Here is a 16,979-nt window from a genome sequence, read left to right as displayed (position 1 = left end):
TCTGTCCATTTTATAAATGAGGAAACTGAGGATTAGAGCAGTTAACTAACTTAAGGGCTCACATCTAGTTAATGGCAAGAGGAACACTTGATAACCAGGTGTGAAGTATAATAACCATCAAACTATAAATATCTGTCCTCATAAATTTGGTTTAAGAAAATCAAGCCTGGTATCAAATCTTAATGCAGTATGTCTTCTGACTAGAGTAAAATGCATATAAATGATATCTTAAAATAACATCATAATAACTTATATTTTTAAAGCTATTCTGCATACTTACTATATGATTTTTTTAGTATTCTTACTATAGGCAGTACTAATGAAAATAACAAACCCTGAGATCTTGTATGCCTAAGGTCGTGCGAGATTTTAAGTATCTTAGCTGGAACTAAAATCACATTCCATTGACCCTTAGTCCAGCTATTTTCTTCTATGCAATTCTACGAATATTATTTAGAAACCAATGATTAATTAGTTAAATTTGCTAGCTATACTGTCATTAGAATTATTAAGCTCATTTCAATCAAACACTTGAGAAATCCAAGCACGTTTCTGTCTTTTACAAAATAAAAGAAAAATAAGTTGGATCATCTGAAATATCAAATGCTATGGACATTTATCTTGCTTACTGCCTTTTCTTGAAATTCAACCCCATATAAAAAAGCATGGACAAATCTTTGAATATGTAATAACAGAAAAACTGAAGAAATACAGTTTTATGTGGCATGGTGGCCTTCAGAAGAAGAAATTTGAAAAGAATAACGTTTTGTAGGTTAAAATAAAAACTTATTTATAAGGCCAACACGTTATAAAGACAAAGCAAATACAAAATAGTATAGTGTTCTACCACATCTAAACAAATTTTTCCAGAGGGTATAAGATCTTGAACATCACCACAATCATTTTATCCCTACCAGTTTTACTCCATACTGTCTACTAGTAACAAATTTTAAGATAAAAAAAAATAAATAAATAAATTAGCTTTTCAAAGAAAATCCAAGAGACTAGTTCTAATTCAAGGAATTAAGTTTTGCACATCAAGAACAAAACAAAACAAAAAACCCATTCTGTTCTCTGGCATTCAGAATAGATTTTTGAAGAAATGTTTTGGTTTAATCAATGAATAAAAAAAAGTTTTCTTTGAGGTTTTTCATAATACTAAGCTGTCAGAATTTTAATGTCTTAATTTTTTTTAAAACAATTCAAGAGTCAGTATAGTTCATTCTATAGAAACATAAAGTACATTACCTCAGTAGACCATTGTACACTATTAAAATGTATTTGTAATTAGTTTCGAAAATATAATCAACATTGGAATCATTACTAAAATAACTATATGTTATATAGAAAAAAGAAAAAATAGTTTGTACATAAAGAGCAAACTCTACTTTTCAGCTTCTAGTTGCGCTTTTTCAGCTTGGCTTCTAAAATTTCGGCATTCTTGTTTTAATCTCTCCACCATTTCCTTCAGCATTTGGTTTGAATTCAGCAAGTCATTCTCTGACTGTGCAAGTGAGGTCACTTGGATCTGCAAACTACTGATTTGCTTAAAAGAGAAGAAAGAAGATAAATTAAAGGCCACTAAATAAATGCGGTAAGGTATGAGAGAAGCAGAAGATACTAAGCATCTCCCTTTGCAAATGCTCCCTCAAGCTGGTGTGTCCTTGAAGATGACCCCTAAAGGAAATAACAAATAGCAGCACCCAGGACCATTTCTTATTATAATCAGAGACTATCAAGAACTATATTCCTCAGTCACTGAGTCCCCTCCCTCTTCTTTCCAAAATATGCAGGCCAGTAGAGGTATTGGGAATGGAGAGAAGGGTTATCGGGGGATTAGCAGTGAGATGAGAAAAGGGAATCCAGTGATTAGAGTGAGTCTCATACCACTCTAGCCTTCCCCTCACCTCCTAGGAAAAAAAACTGATTTTAAAAGCAAGTCAGCTGGGAAAGCAGCTAAAAAAAATCCATCCTCCTCTTCCCACATACCCTGAGATCAGCAACCTTCCAGAAGTTCTACTCTCCGAGCAATCAAAATTGTTCAGTGTAAATGTGGGAAGGATCACTCCTCACATTGTTTTTAAAAGGTTTCCAAACATTCTGTATGTCCAGCGCTGGGCAGAAGAAAGATGCTCTGGGAAATCTAATAAATGCTAGATTCCTTGGCCTCTACAGCCATTTGCCAAACTACATAATGTCACTCAAAGCTTTTTTTCCATCCCAATTTACCTTTATCTGGGAGTACTTTTTCTCATGAGAAGTCTAATTACAGATTAACAGGCTAGAAAGATTCATATTCTTTTAAATTATATCCAAATCTCTTTATTTGGGACAGTTACATATACCTCCCCCACAAACTATTTTACCAATTAGTAAACAATAAAAGTGCTTATTTTCCTTTCACTTCCTTTTATCTCTCTTAGCCATTTTCTGAGAGACATTTCAAAGCAAAGACAGTCAGGAGACAGGGATCAAAAGAACCTATTATGAGATTCAAGGTTAAAAAGAAACAAGATTCTTATATAATAAACTAAATAAATGGGTAATAATCTCATTACTTCCTAATGGTAACAAAACAATTCAGATAGGATTCTGAATGTCCACAGAGCAATTTTTAGCAGAATAAAACTAAATGGTATGTCTCAGATTTCTATTTTAGAATGAATTTATCCATGTAGAACTATTCACTCTTTATTTTTAACTGGAGTGGCAAATATTAAATCTGTATTACAGCTGCTTGAATAAGCAACCTTCAAAGAGCTTAATACCTCTCCATATGCATAGCATGACAGAAAGCCCAAATGCCAATGATACTAAATAACTTCTCTCTGAGTATCAAACGTTATGTCCATCTAGTTAAGACTTAGAAACCATAACTGCACATGAAAAGCAGTACCAACTAGTATATGAGCATGAATTCTAAAAATGGAATCCTACTTCATAATTTATAGGGAAAAAAACAACAAAAAAAAGAAAATAGAATTCAGAAAAGATCACTCTTCCATGTTTTACCCAACTTTATACAGATCTTTCCTGAACCCAAATAACTTTAATTACAAATAGAAATTTCCTTCCATAAATACAAATCTTGGATTTCATAGGGATATAGCAAAAAACACCTCATGATATAAAGTTACAAGTCAATCACACAAGTAACTTAAAACCTGGATGATATTTCTATTGAGTTTTTAAAATTCAGAATATTAAAATACTGTCCTTATAACTGTAATTAAAAATTATCATGGGCCATATATATATATATATATCTTAAGAATAATAGCAGTTAGCCAAAGAAGCTTATTCAAGTATAGAAGTTTAAACATTTTAAAACATTTTATCTTTACATATCATCTCCAACAATATGTTACCAATTGTGGTTAGATTCTAAAAATACTGATTGCAAAATTTTTTTTAAATTTGCAAAACATAAATTTAAAGAAGCACTTGAAAAAACAAAAGGAAAACTTTGCTAAAATCATACCTGTTTTAGGTCAGAATTTTCATTTTTTTCCTTCTCTGCATTTTCAATAGTCACAATTTGTTGTTGAAGTTTTAACCTAAAAATCACAACCCAACAAGACATTAAGAATCCATGATTCATCTATTTCACTGAATTAAACAGTCATTTTATTGAATGCCTGTTTGACACCAGACACTGCAAAAGCACAAATACAACCAAAGATTGAGACTTCAAGAAACTAGGTTGTGTTCACATATAACAAAAATGTAAAACAAATTACTGCTATTGTGATAGGAAAATCTACAAACTAGGGGCATAGAGAGGGTGAGAAATCAAGTCTGTCCAGGGGTACTGGGGAATGCTACATGGATAAAAACCTGACAGGTAGGATTTTGATATACATAAAGAACAGCCTGAAAAAGTGGCCTTTCATGGAAAATTATAGAATGTGTTGCTAAGGTATCAGAAGTAGTCTAGTTTAGGAGAGGCCAACTTACATCCATATAGTATTGTACAATTTACAAAATTCTTTCAGACACACACTACTTCATTTTCATTCTACAAGGCTACAGATTTAAAAGAAAACTAATACAACACACCATCCTGTATTCTATAAAATATCTTATGGAGCTTTTCATCCCTGAGATGAATGAATACTTACACATTTGCAGACTCTTCAAAGGGAATAATACATCTACAGCCAGAGCCTTAAAACGCAGAGCAGCTCTAGTGACCAAATGAGTAACCTCATGAGGAAGACATTACACTAATTAGGTTTGGCAGGATAGGCCCTTCAGCCTCCTCCCTTTCAAAACTCTTCAAACACCTATCTCACACATAATTCACTTGGAACCTATTTATAGCTTGGTATTATTAGCATGTCTTATCTGTCCAAGTAGAATGTGTTTATCTGGACAACACTCTCAAGACCCTAGGTCTGTGCTTTAAACACAATAAGGACTCAATAAACATTTGTTGGCAGACTGAATGAACCAACCCAAATCATGGATTAGCTGTTTAAATGTGTGAGATGATTGGATAATATAACATAAAAAACCTGAAGATATGACCCATTGCTTCCTGAGACATTTACATACAAATGCCAGAAACGATGAATCTAAAGAGGGCCAGTCCTTTTCCTTTTGCACCACCGTCAGTACCAGTCACATTCTTATTTCATAATTCTAGCTACATGATTACTCATTCAAACTATCTGTGCACTTCCTCCATTTTTTTTTTTTAAATAAGAGATGTGGTCTCACTATATTGCCTAGGCTGGCCTCAAACTCCCGCCTCGGCCTCTCAGGTAGCAGGGTGGCTAACTTGGGGCTTTTAGGTTACTGACTTAGTAAAGGTTTCTTTCCACAAAATCATGAAGATGAAAATGGAAGAGAGAACACCGTGGGTCCCAGCTCAGGTCCACAGTTAGAAAACTTAGGCTCTAAGTATATCCTAGCTCCAGTTGAGAATCTGGATACAATTGGTAAATTAACAAGAAACATGACCCAGTTAAGAAAGTTATGGCCTAATGCTTTCTATATAAGTTACACAGACACGAAGAGAAACAATAGTGCCCTACACACAAAAGCTGAAGCCAAAGAAACCAATGGTAAAGAGTATCTGAAAAATCATTAAAATATGAAAGGATGGGGAAAAAAACTAAATGAAATATGAACTAAGTAAGAGCACCATTGTGGTAGACTATAGAAGATGATATACAACAAGACCTTCCTTCAGTTCAGTTTGTTGAAGCAGTACTGGGTTAGAATCTAAAACTAATTTTTTTTTTTAGGAGAAAATTAGTCCGATTTAAGATCATTACATTTAGGATTCTATGGGATAATGAATCTTAAGATAAATAAGATAGGAATAAGACTAATGGTATTAAAGTTCAAAAAGGTAGACAGTTTCAAAAGACAGTGCTGTAAATTTAGGAGTAAAGTACAGTATCTTTTTATTAGGTTTTGAATACTCAACGTGTGTCACAATAAGTCAAAAGAAAATATACCTTATAATAGACGTACAAGGAACAGAAAAAATTGCAATTAATTTTCATTAGAGGATAAGTTAAGGCTACATAAAAGAGATGCAATTTGAACTAGATCTTGAAGGAAAAATAAGAGTCTGAGATAGAGAAATTAAAGATACAGGTGACGAAGAGTGTAGAGGAAGTACAGAGATGGGATTAAAAGCACTGTTCACTTATGAAGTAAAGGGGAAAAGGACATTTTCAAAATAGAAAGGGAGAAGAGAATGGATGAAGGTACCGGAATTATAAGATGGCAAGAAGTTGAGAAAATTCATATCCTTAGCTTATGTACAAGTAAGAACATTGAACAGTTTCCAAGCTGAAAAGGAAGCAAGGGAGCCAGGTTAATAGATTGGAAGAAAAAGAGAAGTCCAGAGACTACTAATTTCAGTATCTTCAGTGACAGTAGCATGGATAAGAGAAAGAAAAGATATTTATGTCTTTGAAGTGATCAGTTCTAGGTGATGACAAGGTCCAAGAAGTGTCTAGGTGTACAAGATACTAAAGTAGGATAAAGATAAAAGAATGCCAGAGTGCAGACAGAATAAACTATAAGGCTAAGGTGTTGGGTAGTTCAACAATATGAATACATAGTCACTAAGAATGATGGCAAGAGAAACAGAAAACAGAAAAAAGTTGAGCCAGATATCAAAGTCCTCAGTGACTGCTAAGGAATACACTGTAGGTCATTAACTGGAAGAGATAAAAGACAGGTATAAAACTGGATGCCACAAATATCAAAGAAAAAAATCACTTTAACCATACTCAAACAATGAACTGGAAGCACAAACGGGGCTTACAAATGATGATTTCTCTTCTTGGTCTCTTGTTGCAGGAGAGAGGAAGGAAGAGTAATTTCTACTTAAAAGGTGTTCCAGGTTATATGCCATGAGAAGAAGAAAGCAGTTTTCAGTAGGGGGAGAAGCATTAAAAAAATGTTGAGATTGCAAAAAAAGTTATTGGTATCAGAATAGGGATTCCAGAGGCTACAGTGGAAACTGTTAAAAGTTTTAATGAGCAGGTGATAGGGAGAAATCAGAAGGTGAAGGATGAGTAAGTTGGGGGAAAAGTAACTATGAGATCAAGTACTTTATACTTTTAAAGTAATTATGAAGGCAGAAATAGTAGGTGAACTGGAGGGCCAAGTTACAACAGACAATGTAGCTATGAATAAGTTTAAATGGAAACTTTGGAATAACATTAAGATGGAACTATTTCAAGCTCCCTTCAAAGTATAGGGAAGTCAACTGTAAGGATCATGATCTAGGTCTTCTGCGGCAGGCAGCTGATATACTGATATATACTATTTCTTTTTTTTTTTTGGAGATGGAGTTTCACTCGTTGCCCAGGCTGGAGTGCAATGGTGCGATCTTGGCTCACCGCAACCTCCGCCTCCTGGGTTCAAGTGATTCTCCTGCCTCAGCCTCTCAAGTAGCTGGGATTACAGGCATCCATCACCACACCTGGCTAATTTTTTGTATTTTTAGTAGAGACGAAGTTTCTCCATGTTGGTCAGGCTGGTCTTGAACTCCCGACCTCAGGTGATCTGCCTGCCTTGGCCTCCCAATATATGCTATTTCAACATTCAGCAAATATTTATTGAGTACCTATACATGCTGAGCCCATTCTAAGTGTTGTGGATACATCAGAAAATAACAAGGACAGAATGTCTACCCTTGAGGAGTTTATACTACAACAGTGTTGTCTGATAGAACTTTGATGGCGGAAATATTCTATAATCTGTGCCTTCCAATATGATAGTCACTAGCGACATGTTGCTGTACATTTGAAATGTACTTCGTGTGACTGAGGAAATTGAATTTTAATTTTTTAAAATTCTAATTTAAATTTAGGTTTCAACAGTCATCTGTGACTAGTAATATCATATTGGGCAGCAAAGGCTCTAATGTAACTTCTTGGCTTCATTTAATGTGAGTCTCTGCTATCAAAGGGAAGCAACATACAGGGCAAACAATAGAAGTTGTATTTGTGATTCCTCTACTGTCAAAGAATCCTATAAGTCTCATGAGAATGGCAGTGGCCTTCTTATACCAATCTTCTGAAAGCATGGTTCTTGCTTGTGAGCAATGGAAATTGACACTGGCCATTATTAGCAAAAATAAACTTTCCCGAAAGAATATAAGAACCCACTCAAAAGAGAACTAGAAAACCGAAACCAGGATACAATAATTGACAGGAATCACAGGCAAAGACATGCCACAGCCCTGCCTGGTCCTTCCAACACTGACACATATCCTTTCATCCCTTACTTCACAGTTTAAATTCTTGGGAGAAAACGTGTCCAATGGGCCAATATAATTCTTCTCAAGATGCAGTCGAAGTAGAAAGGTGGATATATTAAATGATAGTTTTTTGGTTTGTTTTTAAAAAAGCAAATATCCAACACTGGCAGCAAAGAAATCCAAACTGATGAAATTTAACGTTCATTAAAAGCTCAAGAAAAAAAATCAGAAAGCCCCAAATGGGAAATAAGAGCCCTGGCTTTAAGCCACACAAAAAATAAATTAAGGGGGTATTGACTACAGGATATCATAAATGTTCAGGTTCCCTTTCCCTTGGTTATTGCTATTTCCCCAAAGACCTCCCCCTACTTTTGATATCAAACTGCACATCATTTACTTCCTCCTCCTTCACCCACTCCACATAGAGACATGGGCATATAACCTTGGCTGAGCCAGAGTGCCTGATACCACAGTCGCAGTGGTAGGTCCAGGGATGAGCATGTGACCTAGACCCAAACTTGTCTCTGGATTTTTTTTTTTTTTTTTTTTTTTTAAGACAGAGTCTCACTCTGTCACCCAGGCTGGAGTGCAGTGGTACAATCTTGGCTCACTGTAACCTCCACCTCCCAGGTTCACGCAATTCTCCTGCCTCAGCCTCCTGAGTAGCTGGGACTACAGGTGGCTGCCACCACACCCCACTAATTTTTCTATTTTCAGTAGAGATGGGGTTTAACCAAGTTGGCCAGGCTGGTCTCAAATGCCTGACCTCAGGTGTTCCACCCGCCTCGGCCTCCCAAAGTGCTAGGATCACAGGTGTGAACCGCCACGCCCGGCCTCGACTCTAGACTTTTTAAACTTGAGTTTGCTAACAAGAACTTTGTCCTCTTGGCTTCAACACATGTTCTCAGCATCATAGAGATAGCACAGCAGACAAATGAGAGAGAAAATAAGAGAGGAGAGAGAAAATAAGAGAGGAGGAATAAAAGAAAAGGAGGGGAAAAGTCACTATTATCTAATTGCATTTGAGTTCCTAGATCCAGGTGTCCGTGAAACCAGCATAACCCTTATCTTTCCCACAATTGTGTAAACCAAGAAAGTCCCTTTTGTTTGCTTGCATTAGTTGGAGTTGGGATCCTGTCATAACCAAAAGTTGACTACATATTCTATTATATTTAACCTCCTTTAATTTTTACATGGTTTTAATTTGCAAATTGAATAAATGTGCAGTGGAGCAGCCTTTTGAAATACAGTACTTTTATAAAAATAATTTTTATTACTCTTGGCACTATGATAAGGTAGTGGTAAAAAAAAAACACTTTCATCAAAAGACTGGTCTGGTATATAATTAATAAAGGATCTGTCAAAGCAGTGATTAAGATGTAATAGATTAATATCTACTTATCACAGATACATATTATTTGTAAATAAACGGATATTTCTGCTTTGCATGATTTATACTTTCCATTCCCTTAGTAAGACCTTTTGCTCCACAGATAAGTCTCCGATCTGTCACAGGTTATCTAAATAGGAGGTGCTGCAATTATGATCATTTTAATGAACGATCAAAATAGACCTGGTTGATGTACCTGGACTTATAAATCAGTAAATCATAACTGTCAAGGAAAAAATACCACAATTGTAGAACATTAAAAAAAAAAAGCCATGCAAATCATGTGAATTAATCCTGCTAGATTTTATGTTGGTTACTATGTCTATTTTAAAATAAGTTGAGGTCATTTACACTTATAGGTGAAACTACACAGGAATCAAAGAAAAATTATCAATGTGACTAACAGAATAGAAAATTATTCATATTTAAGAAAAGCTAAAGGAATGAAAGCTGTTTTATATAGCAAAAAACTAAAAAACAAAACAAAACAAAACCTAAGGGTCAAGTTCATTATTGTGTTCAAGTAATGACAGAATGCTGAACATTTTATCACTATGGCAACAGAAACCCAAAGCAGGAGAAACAGACTTAATTTCTAACAGAAAAGATTCTAACTGGCCAAATTGTGGGATTATAATAGGATAAAACATTAGAGTAGGATGCCTGGGGAGGGTCTCCCCCTACTTTCTGGAGACTGTCAAAGAGAGATTTAAAAACGACCTGTCCTCAATATGTCCTAAAAAATGTACCTACCTAAAAGCAAAAGGACAGACAAGATTGGTTCTTAAAATCTATTACAGATTCATGCTTTTAGAATCACAGCCACTAACAATTCAAATAAATTCATAAAACCTAAGTAAATAATAAGTATACCTCTGCCTGAAATAATTCTTTCCTAAGTAATGCAGATCAAGAACCCTGTCTCAAAACATAGCCTACCACTTAACGAACATGATTTTTAAAAGCCACTCAAACTTTATATAATTAGAGACATCACTAAGATACTAGAATTTGAAAAGCAGACATAAAGAATTTCCAAGTGTTGAAGATAACAGCAGATGTCTAGCTCTGTGTTATCCACATATTCTGCAAAAACAATACACAAAAGTAAAGAGAACAAATAAAGCCACACAAAACCATACCCTTAGCATAACTGGCAGACAGAAAATGCCCAAAACCTCAAAGTAACTGTAAGTAAAATGAAGGAAAAAATACCAAATCCCAGCAAGTGATCTCTCCCATTCCCGCCTGCAAATCTTTGCAGGCAAGGGCTCACTGCATGTGAATGTACTTAATTCGCCCATAAAATAAAATGTTTAATTTATTAAAATTTGGCCCACAAAACAAGACCCAACTAAACGCTACATATAAAACACACATTTAAAAAGCAAAACGATTCAGAAAATTTAAAAATAAGAGGATAAAAGTATACCGGGCAAATAGAAACTATATGAAAACAGAAGTGGTGGTGATATCAGACAAGTCAAGCAAAAAAAAAAAGACAAAAAAAGCACTTTTTAATGCTAAAAACTACAATTCACACTTAAAATAGAACTGCTATGAATATTTATATTCTGTACCAAATACCATGAAACTCAACTTTATGAAACAAAAACAAGATATACAAAGAGTCACATATAGAAACACAAGAATAATAGGAGACTTTAATATATCATTCTTTGTACAAGACCTGTGTGTGTATGTGTGTGTATATATATACATATAGAACTTCATACTCTTATAAGACTCCATGTGTTTATATAACACAATAACTGACATATACTATGGGACTAAGTGACTATAGTCCTATAGTCGCTGGGCATGCGACATGTCCAGAATGTGAAACTTAAGAAGACACCCATTCTAAGACTCCTGCAAGTGCAGGGTCGGCACATGAGACCGTCGCCTTAAATTTTGCATCCTGGGCGCCTCACTTGCTTTACCCTAGTCCTGCCCTTGATAGATTAGGTTACAAAGAAACATCAGAGTGTTCTACAAAGTAGAAAGAGTACAAACAATACTCTGATCACAATGCAATAAAACTAGAAATTAACGTTTTAAAAAGGTTCTCCTACCTGGAAAATAAAAAAACTTCTGTTATAGACTGAAACATGTTCCTTCAAGATATGATTACATTTGGAGATAGGGCCTTTAAAGAGACAATTAAGCTTAAAGTCATACGGGTGGGCCCTAATCCAATATGACTAGTGTCCTTATAAAAAGGATAGACAAGAGGGGATGCAAAGGCACAGAGAAAAGGCCATGTGAGGACAAAGTGGGAAGAAGGTGGCTACCTGCGAGTCAAGAAGAGAGGTCTTAGGAGAAACCAAGCCGGGCAATACCTTAATCTATGACTTGTAGTCTCCAAAACTGTAAGAAAATTAATTCCTGTTGTTTGATCACCCAGTCTGTGGTATTTTATTATGGCAGACTTAGCAAACTATTACATCTTCTGTTAAACAACTCTTTGGAAGAAAGAAAAATACAAATTAAAATTAGTGAATTTCTTTAAAAATAATAATTAAAACACTATATAATTTATAGAATACACTTAAAGCAGTGATGAGAAGAAAATTATTAGCACTAAATACTCTTACCAATAAGAATGAAAGAATAAACTGTAGTAAAATTAAATTCTCAACTCAAAAACAACCAAATGAACAAAGTAAACTAAAAGAAAGCCCCAAGGTATATAAAATGACCTTAGAAAACGCTAAGAAATCAAAAAAGCAGCTATTAGAAAATATGTGACTTTAGTAAAGTCACAGGATTCAAAATCAATACATAAAAGTAAACTATATTTCTATATGCAATGAACAATTAAGAAGTCAAATGAGGGGTGGAGCCAAGATGGCCGAATAGGAACAGCTCCGGTCTACAGCTCCCAGCCTGAGCGACACAGAAGACGGGTGATTTCTGCATCTCCGTTTAAGGTACCAGGTTCATCTCACTAGGGAGTGCCAAACAGTGAGTGCAGGACAGTCGGTGCAGCGCACTGTGCATGAGCCAAAGCAGGGCGAGGCATTGCCTCACTCGGGAAGCGCAAGGGGTCAGGGAGTTCCCTTTCCTAGTCAAAGAAAGGGGTAACAGATGGCACCTGGAAAATTGGGTCAGTCCCACCCTAATACTGCGCTTTGCCAACGGGACTGGAAAACAGCACACCAGGAGATTGTGTCCCACACCTGGCTTGGAGGGTCCTATGCCCACGGAGTCTCCCTGACTGCTAGCACAGCAGTCTGAGATCAAACTGCAAGGTGGCAGCGAGGCTGGGGGAGGGGCACCCGCCATTGCCCAGGCTTGCTTAGGTAAACAAAGCAGCCAGGAAGCTCGAACTGGGTGGAGCCCACCACAGCTCAAGGAGGCCTGCCTGCCTCTGTAGGCTCCACCTCTGGGGGCAGGGCACAGACAAACAAAAATTCAGCAGGAACCTCTGCAGACTTAAATGTCCCTGTCTGACTGACAGCTTTGAAGAGAGTAGTGGTTCTCCCAGCATGCAGCTGGAGATCTGAGAACAGACAGACTGCCTCCTAAAGTGGGTCCATCACCCCCGAGCAGCCTAACTGGGAGGCACCCCCCAGTAGGGACAGACTGACACCTCACTTAGCCAGGTACTCCTCTGAGACAAAACTTCCAGAGGAACTATCAGACAGCTGAATTTGTGGTCTCACGAAAACCCGCTGTTCTGCAGCCACCACTGCTGACACCCAGCCAAACAGGGTCTGGAGTGGACCTCTAGCAAACTCCAACAGACCTGCAGCTGAGGGTCCTGTCTGGTAGAAGGAAAACTAACAAACAGAAAGGACATCCACACGAAAAACCCATCTGCACATCACCATCATCAAAGACCAAAAGTAGATCAAACCACAAAGATGGGGAAAAAACAGAGCAGAAAAACTGGAAACTCTAAAAAGCAGAGCACCTCTCCTCCTCCAAAGGAACACAGTTCCTCACCAGCAATGGAACAAAGCTGGACGGAAAACGACTTTGACTAGTTGAGAGAAGAAGGCTTCAGATGATCAAACTACTCCGAGCTACGGGAGGAAATTCAAAACAATAGCAAAGAAGTTAAAAACTTTGAAAAAAAATTAGACGAATGGATAACTAGAGTAACCAATGGAGAGAAGGGCTTAAAGGAGCTGATGGAGCTGAAAGCCAAGTATCGAGAACTACGCGAAGATTGCAGAAGCCTCGGTAGCAGATGCCATCAACTGGAAGAAAGGGTATCGCTGATGGAAGATTAAATGAATGAAATGAAGCGAGAAGGGAAGTTTAGAGAAAAAAGAATAAAAAGGAACGAACAAAGCCTCCAAGAAATTTGGGAATATGTGAAAAGACCAAACCTACGTCTGATTGGTGTACCTGAAAATGACGGGGAGAATGGAACCAAGTTGGAAAACACTCTGCAAGATATTATCCAGGAGAACTTCCCCAATCTAGCAAGGCAGGCCAACATTCAGATTCAGGAAATACAGAGAACGCCACAAAGATACTCCTCGAGAAGAGCAACTCCAAGACACACAATTGTCAGATTCACCAAAGTTGAAATGAAGGAAAAAATGTTAAGGGCGGCCAGAGAGAAAGGTCGGGTTACCCACAAAGGGAAGCCCATCAGACTAACAGCTGATCTCTCGGCAGAAACTCTACAAGCCAGAAGAGAGTGGGGGCCAATATTCAACATTCTTAAAGAAAAGAATTTTCAACCCAGAATTTCATATCCAGCCAAACTAAGCTTCATAAGTGAAGGAGAAATAAAATACTTTACAGACAAGCAAATGCTGAGTGATTTTGTCACCACCAGGCCTGCCCTAAAAGAGCTCCTGAAGGAAGCACTAAACATGGAAACAAACAACCGGTACCAGCCCCTGCAAAAACACGCCAAATTGTAAAGACCATTGAGGCTAGGAAGAGACTGCATCAACTAACGAGCAAAATAACCAACTAACATCATAATGACAGGTTCAAATTCACACATAACAATATTAACTTTAAATGTAAATGGGCTAAATGCTCCAATTAAAAGACACAGACTGGCAAACTGGATAAGGAGTCAAGACACATCAGTGTGCTGTATTCAGGAAACCCATCTCATGTGCAGAGACACACGTAGACTCAAAATAAAGGGATGGAGGAAGATCTATCAAGCAAATGGAAAACAAAAAAAGGCAGGGGTTGCAATCCTAGTCTCTGATAAAATAGACTTTAAACCAACAAAGATCAAACGAGACAAAGAAGGCCATTACCTAATGGTAAAGGGATCAATTCAACAAGAAGAGCTAACTATCCTAAATAAATGTGCACCCAACACAGGAGCACCCAGATTCATAAAGCAAGTCCTGAGTGACCTACAAAGGGACTTAAACTCCCACACAATAATAATGGGAGATTTTAACACCCCACTGTCAACATTAGACAGATCAATGAGACGGAAAGTTAACAAGGATATCCAGGAATTGAACTCAGCTCTGTACAAAGTGGACCTAATAGACATCTACAGAACTCTCCACCCCAAATCAACAGAATATACATTTTTTTCAGCACCACACCACACCTATTCCAAAATTGACCACATAGTTGGAAGTAAAGCTCTCCTCAGCAAATGTAAAAGAACAGAAATTATAACAAACTGTCTCTCAGACCACAGTGCAATCAAACTAGAACTCAGGATTAAGAAACTCACTCAAAACCGTTCAACTACATGGAAACTGAACAACCTGCTCCTGAATGACTATTGGGTACACAATGAAATGAAAGCAGAAATAAAGATGTTCTTTGAAACCAACGAGAACAAAGACACAACATACCAGAATCTCTGGGACACATTCAAAGCAGTGTGTAGAGGGAAATTTATAGCACTAAATGCCCACAAGAGAAAGCAGGAAAGATCCAAAATTGACACCCTAACATCACAATTAAAAGAACTAGAAAAGCAAGAGCAAACACATTCAAAAGCTAGCAGAAGGCTAGAAATAACTAAAATCAGAGCAGAACTGAAGGAAATAGAGACACAAAAAACCCTTCAAAAAATTAATGAATCCAGGAGCTGGTTTTTTGAAAAGATCAACAAAATTGATAGACCGCTAGCAAGACTAATAAAGAGGAAAACAGAGAAGAATCAAATAGATGCAATAAAAAATGAAAAAGGGGATATCACCCCGATCCCACAGAAATACAATCTACCATCAGAGAATACTAAAAACACCTCTATGCAAATAAACTAGAAAATCTAGAAGAAATGGATAAATTCCTCAGCAAATACACCCTCCCAAGACTAAACCAGGAAGAAGTTGAATCTCTGAATAGACCAGTAACAGGCTCTGAAATTGTGGCAATAATCAATAGCTTACCAACCAAAAAGAGTCCAGGACCTGATGGATTCACAGCCAAATTCTACCAGAGGTACAAGGAGGAACTGGTACCATTCCTTCTGAAACTATTCCAATCGATAGAAAAAGAGGGAATCCTCCCTAACACATTCTATGAGGCCAGCATTGTCCTGATACCAAAGCCTGGCAGAGACATAACCAAAAGAGAATTTCAGACCAATATCCTTGATGAACATTGATGCAAAAATCCTCAATAAAATACTGGCAAACCAAATCCAGCAGCACATCAAAAAGCTTATACACCATGATCAAGTGGGCTTCATCCCTGGGATGCAAGGCTGGTTCAACATACGCAAATCAATAAATGTAATCCAGCATATAAACAGAACCAAAAACAAAAACCACATGATTATCTCAATAGATGCAGAAAAGGCCTTTGACAAAATTCAACAACGCTTCATGCTAAAAACTCTCAATAAATTAGGTACTGATGAGACGTATCTCAAAATAATAAGAGCTATCTATGACAAACCCACAGCCAATATCATACTGAATGGGCAAAAACTGGAAGCATTCCCTCTGAGAACTGGCACAAGACAGGGATACCCTCTCTCACTGCTCCTATTCAACATAGTGCTGGAAGTTCTGGCCAGAGCAATCAGGCAGGAGAAGGAAATAAAGGGTATTCAATTAGGAAAAGAGGAAGTCAAATTGTCCCTGTTTGCAGATGACATGATTGTATATCTAGAAAACCCCATTGTCTCAGCCCAAAATCTCCTTAAGCTGATTAGCAACTTCAGCAAAGTCTCAGGATACAAAATCAATGTACAAAAATCACAAGCATTCTTGTACACCAATCACAGACAAACAGAGAGCCAAATCATGAGTGAACTCCCATTCACAATTGCTTCAAAGAGAATAAAATACCTAGGAATCCAACTTACAAGGGATGTGAAGGACCTCTTCAAGGAGAACTACAAACCACTGCTCAGTGAAATAAGAGAGGATACAAACAAATGGAAGAACATTCCATGCTCATGGGTTGGAAGAATCAATATCGTGAAAATGGCCATACTGCCCAAGGTAATTTATAGATTCAATGCCATCCCCATCAAGCTACCAATGACTTTCTTCACAGAATTGGAAAAAAATACTTTAAAGTTCATATGGAACCAAAAAAGAGCCCGCATCGCCAAGTCAATCCTAAGCCAAAAGAACAAAGCTGGAGGCATCACGCTACCTGACTTCAAACTATACTACAAGGCTACAGTAACCAAAACAGCATGGTACTGGTACCACAACAGAGACATAGATCAATGGAACAGAACAGAGCCCTCAGAAATGATGCCGCATATCTACAACTATCTGATCTTTGACAAACCTGACAAAAACAAGAAATGGGGAAAGGATTCCCTATTTAATAAATGGTGCTGGGAAAACTGGCTAGCCATATGTAGAAAGCTGAAACTGGATCCCTTCCTTACATCTTATACAAAAATTAATTCAAGATGGATTAAAGACTTAAATGTTAAAC

General features: G+C 37.1%; 1 protein-coding gene across 4 annotated transcripts in view; it reads right to left on the bottom strand.

Moving 5' to 3' along the window:
* Positions 1-16,979, bottom strand: part of CEP83 (centrosomal protein 83) — a 201,458-nt gene that overhangs the window by 72,068 nt on the left and 112,411 nt on the right. For all 4 annotated transcript variants that reach the window (XM_030819844.1, XM_030819842.1, XM_030819845.1 and 1 more), the window contains 2 exons: positions 3,482-3,557; positions 1,389-1,546 (listed from right to left, as the gene is read on the bottom strand). In XM_030819844.1, coding sequence (XP_030675704.1) covers positions 1,389-1,546; positions 3,482-3,557 — 234 coding nt within the window. The remainder of the gene's footprint in view (positions 1-1,388; positions 1,547-3,481; positions 3,558-16,979) is intronic.

The sequence above is a fragment of the Nomascus leucogenys genome, chromosome 10, assembly GCF_006542625.1.
Source record: "Nomascus leucogenys isolate Asia chromosome 10, Asia_NLE_v1, whole genome shotgun sequence".
Lineage (NCBI taxonomy): Eukaryota > Metazoa > Chordata > Mammalia > Primates > Hylobatidae > Nomascus > Nomascus leucogenys.
This window is presented reverse-complemented; position numbering and strand designations above follow the sequence as displayed.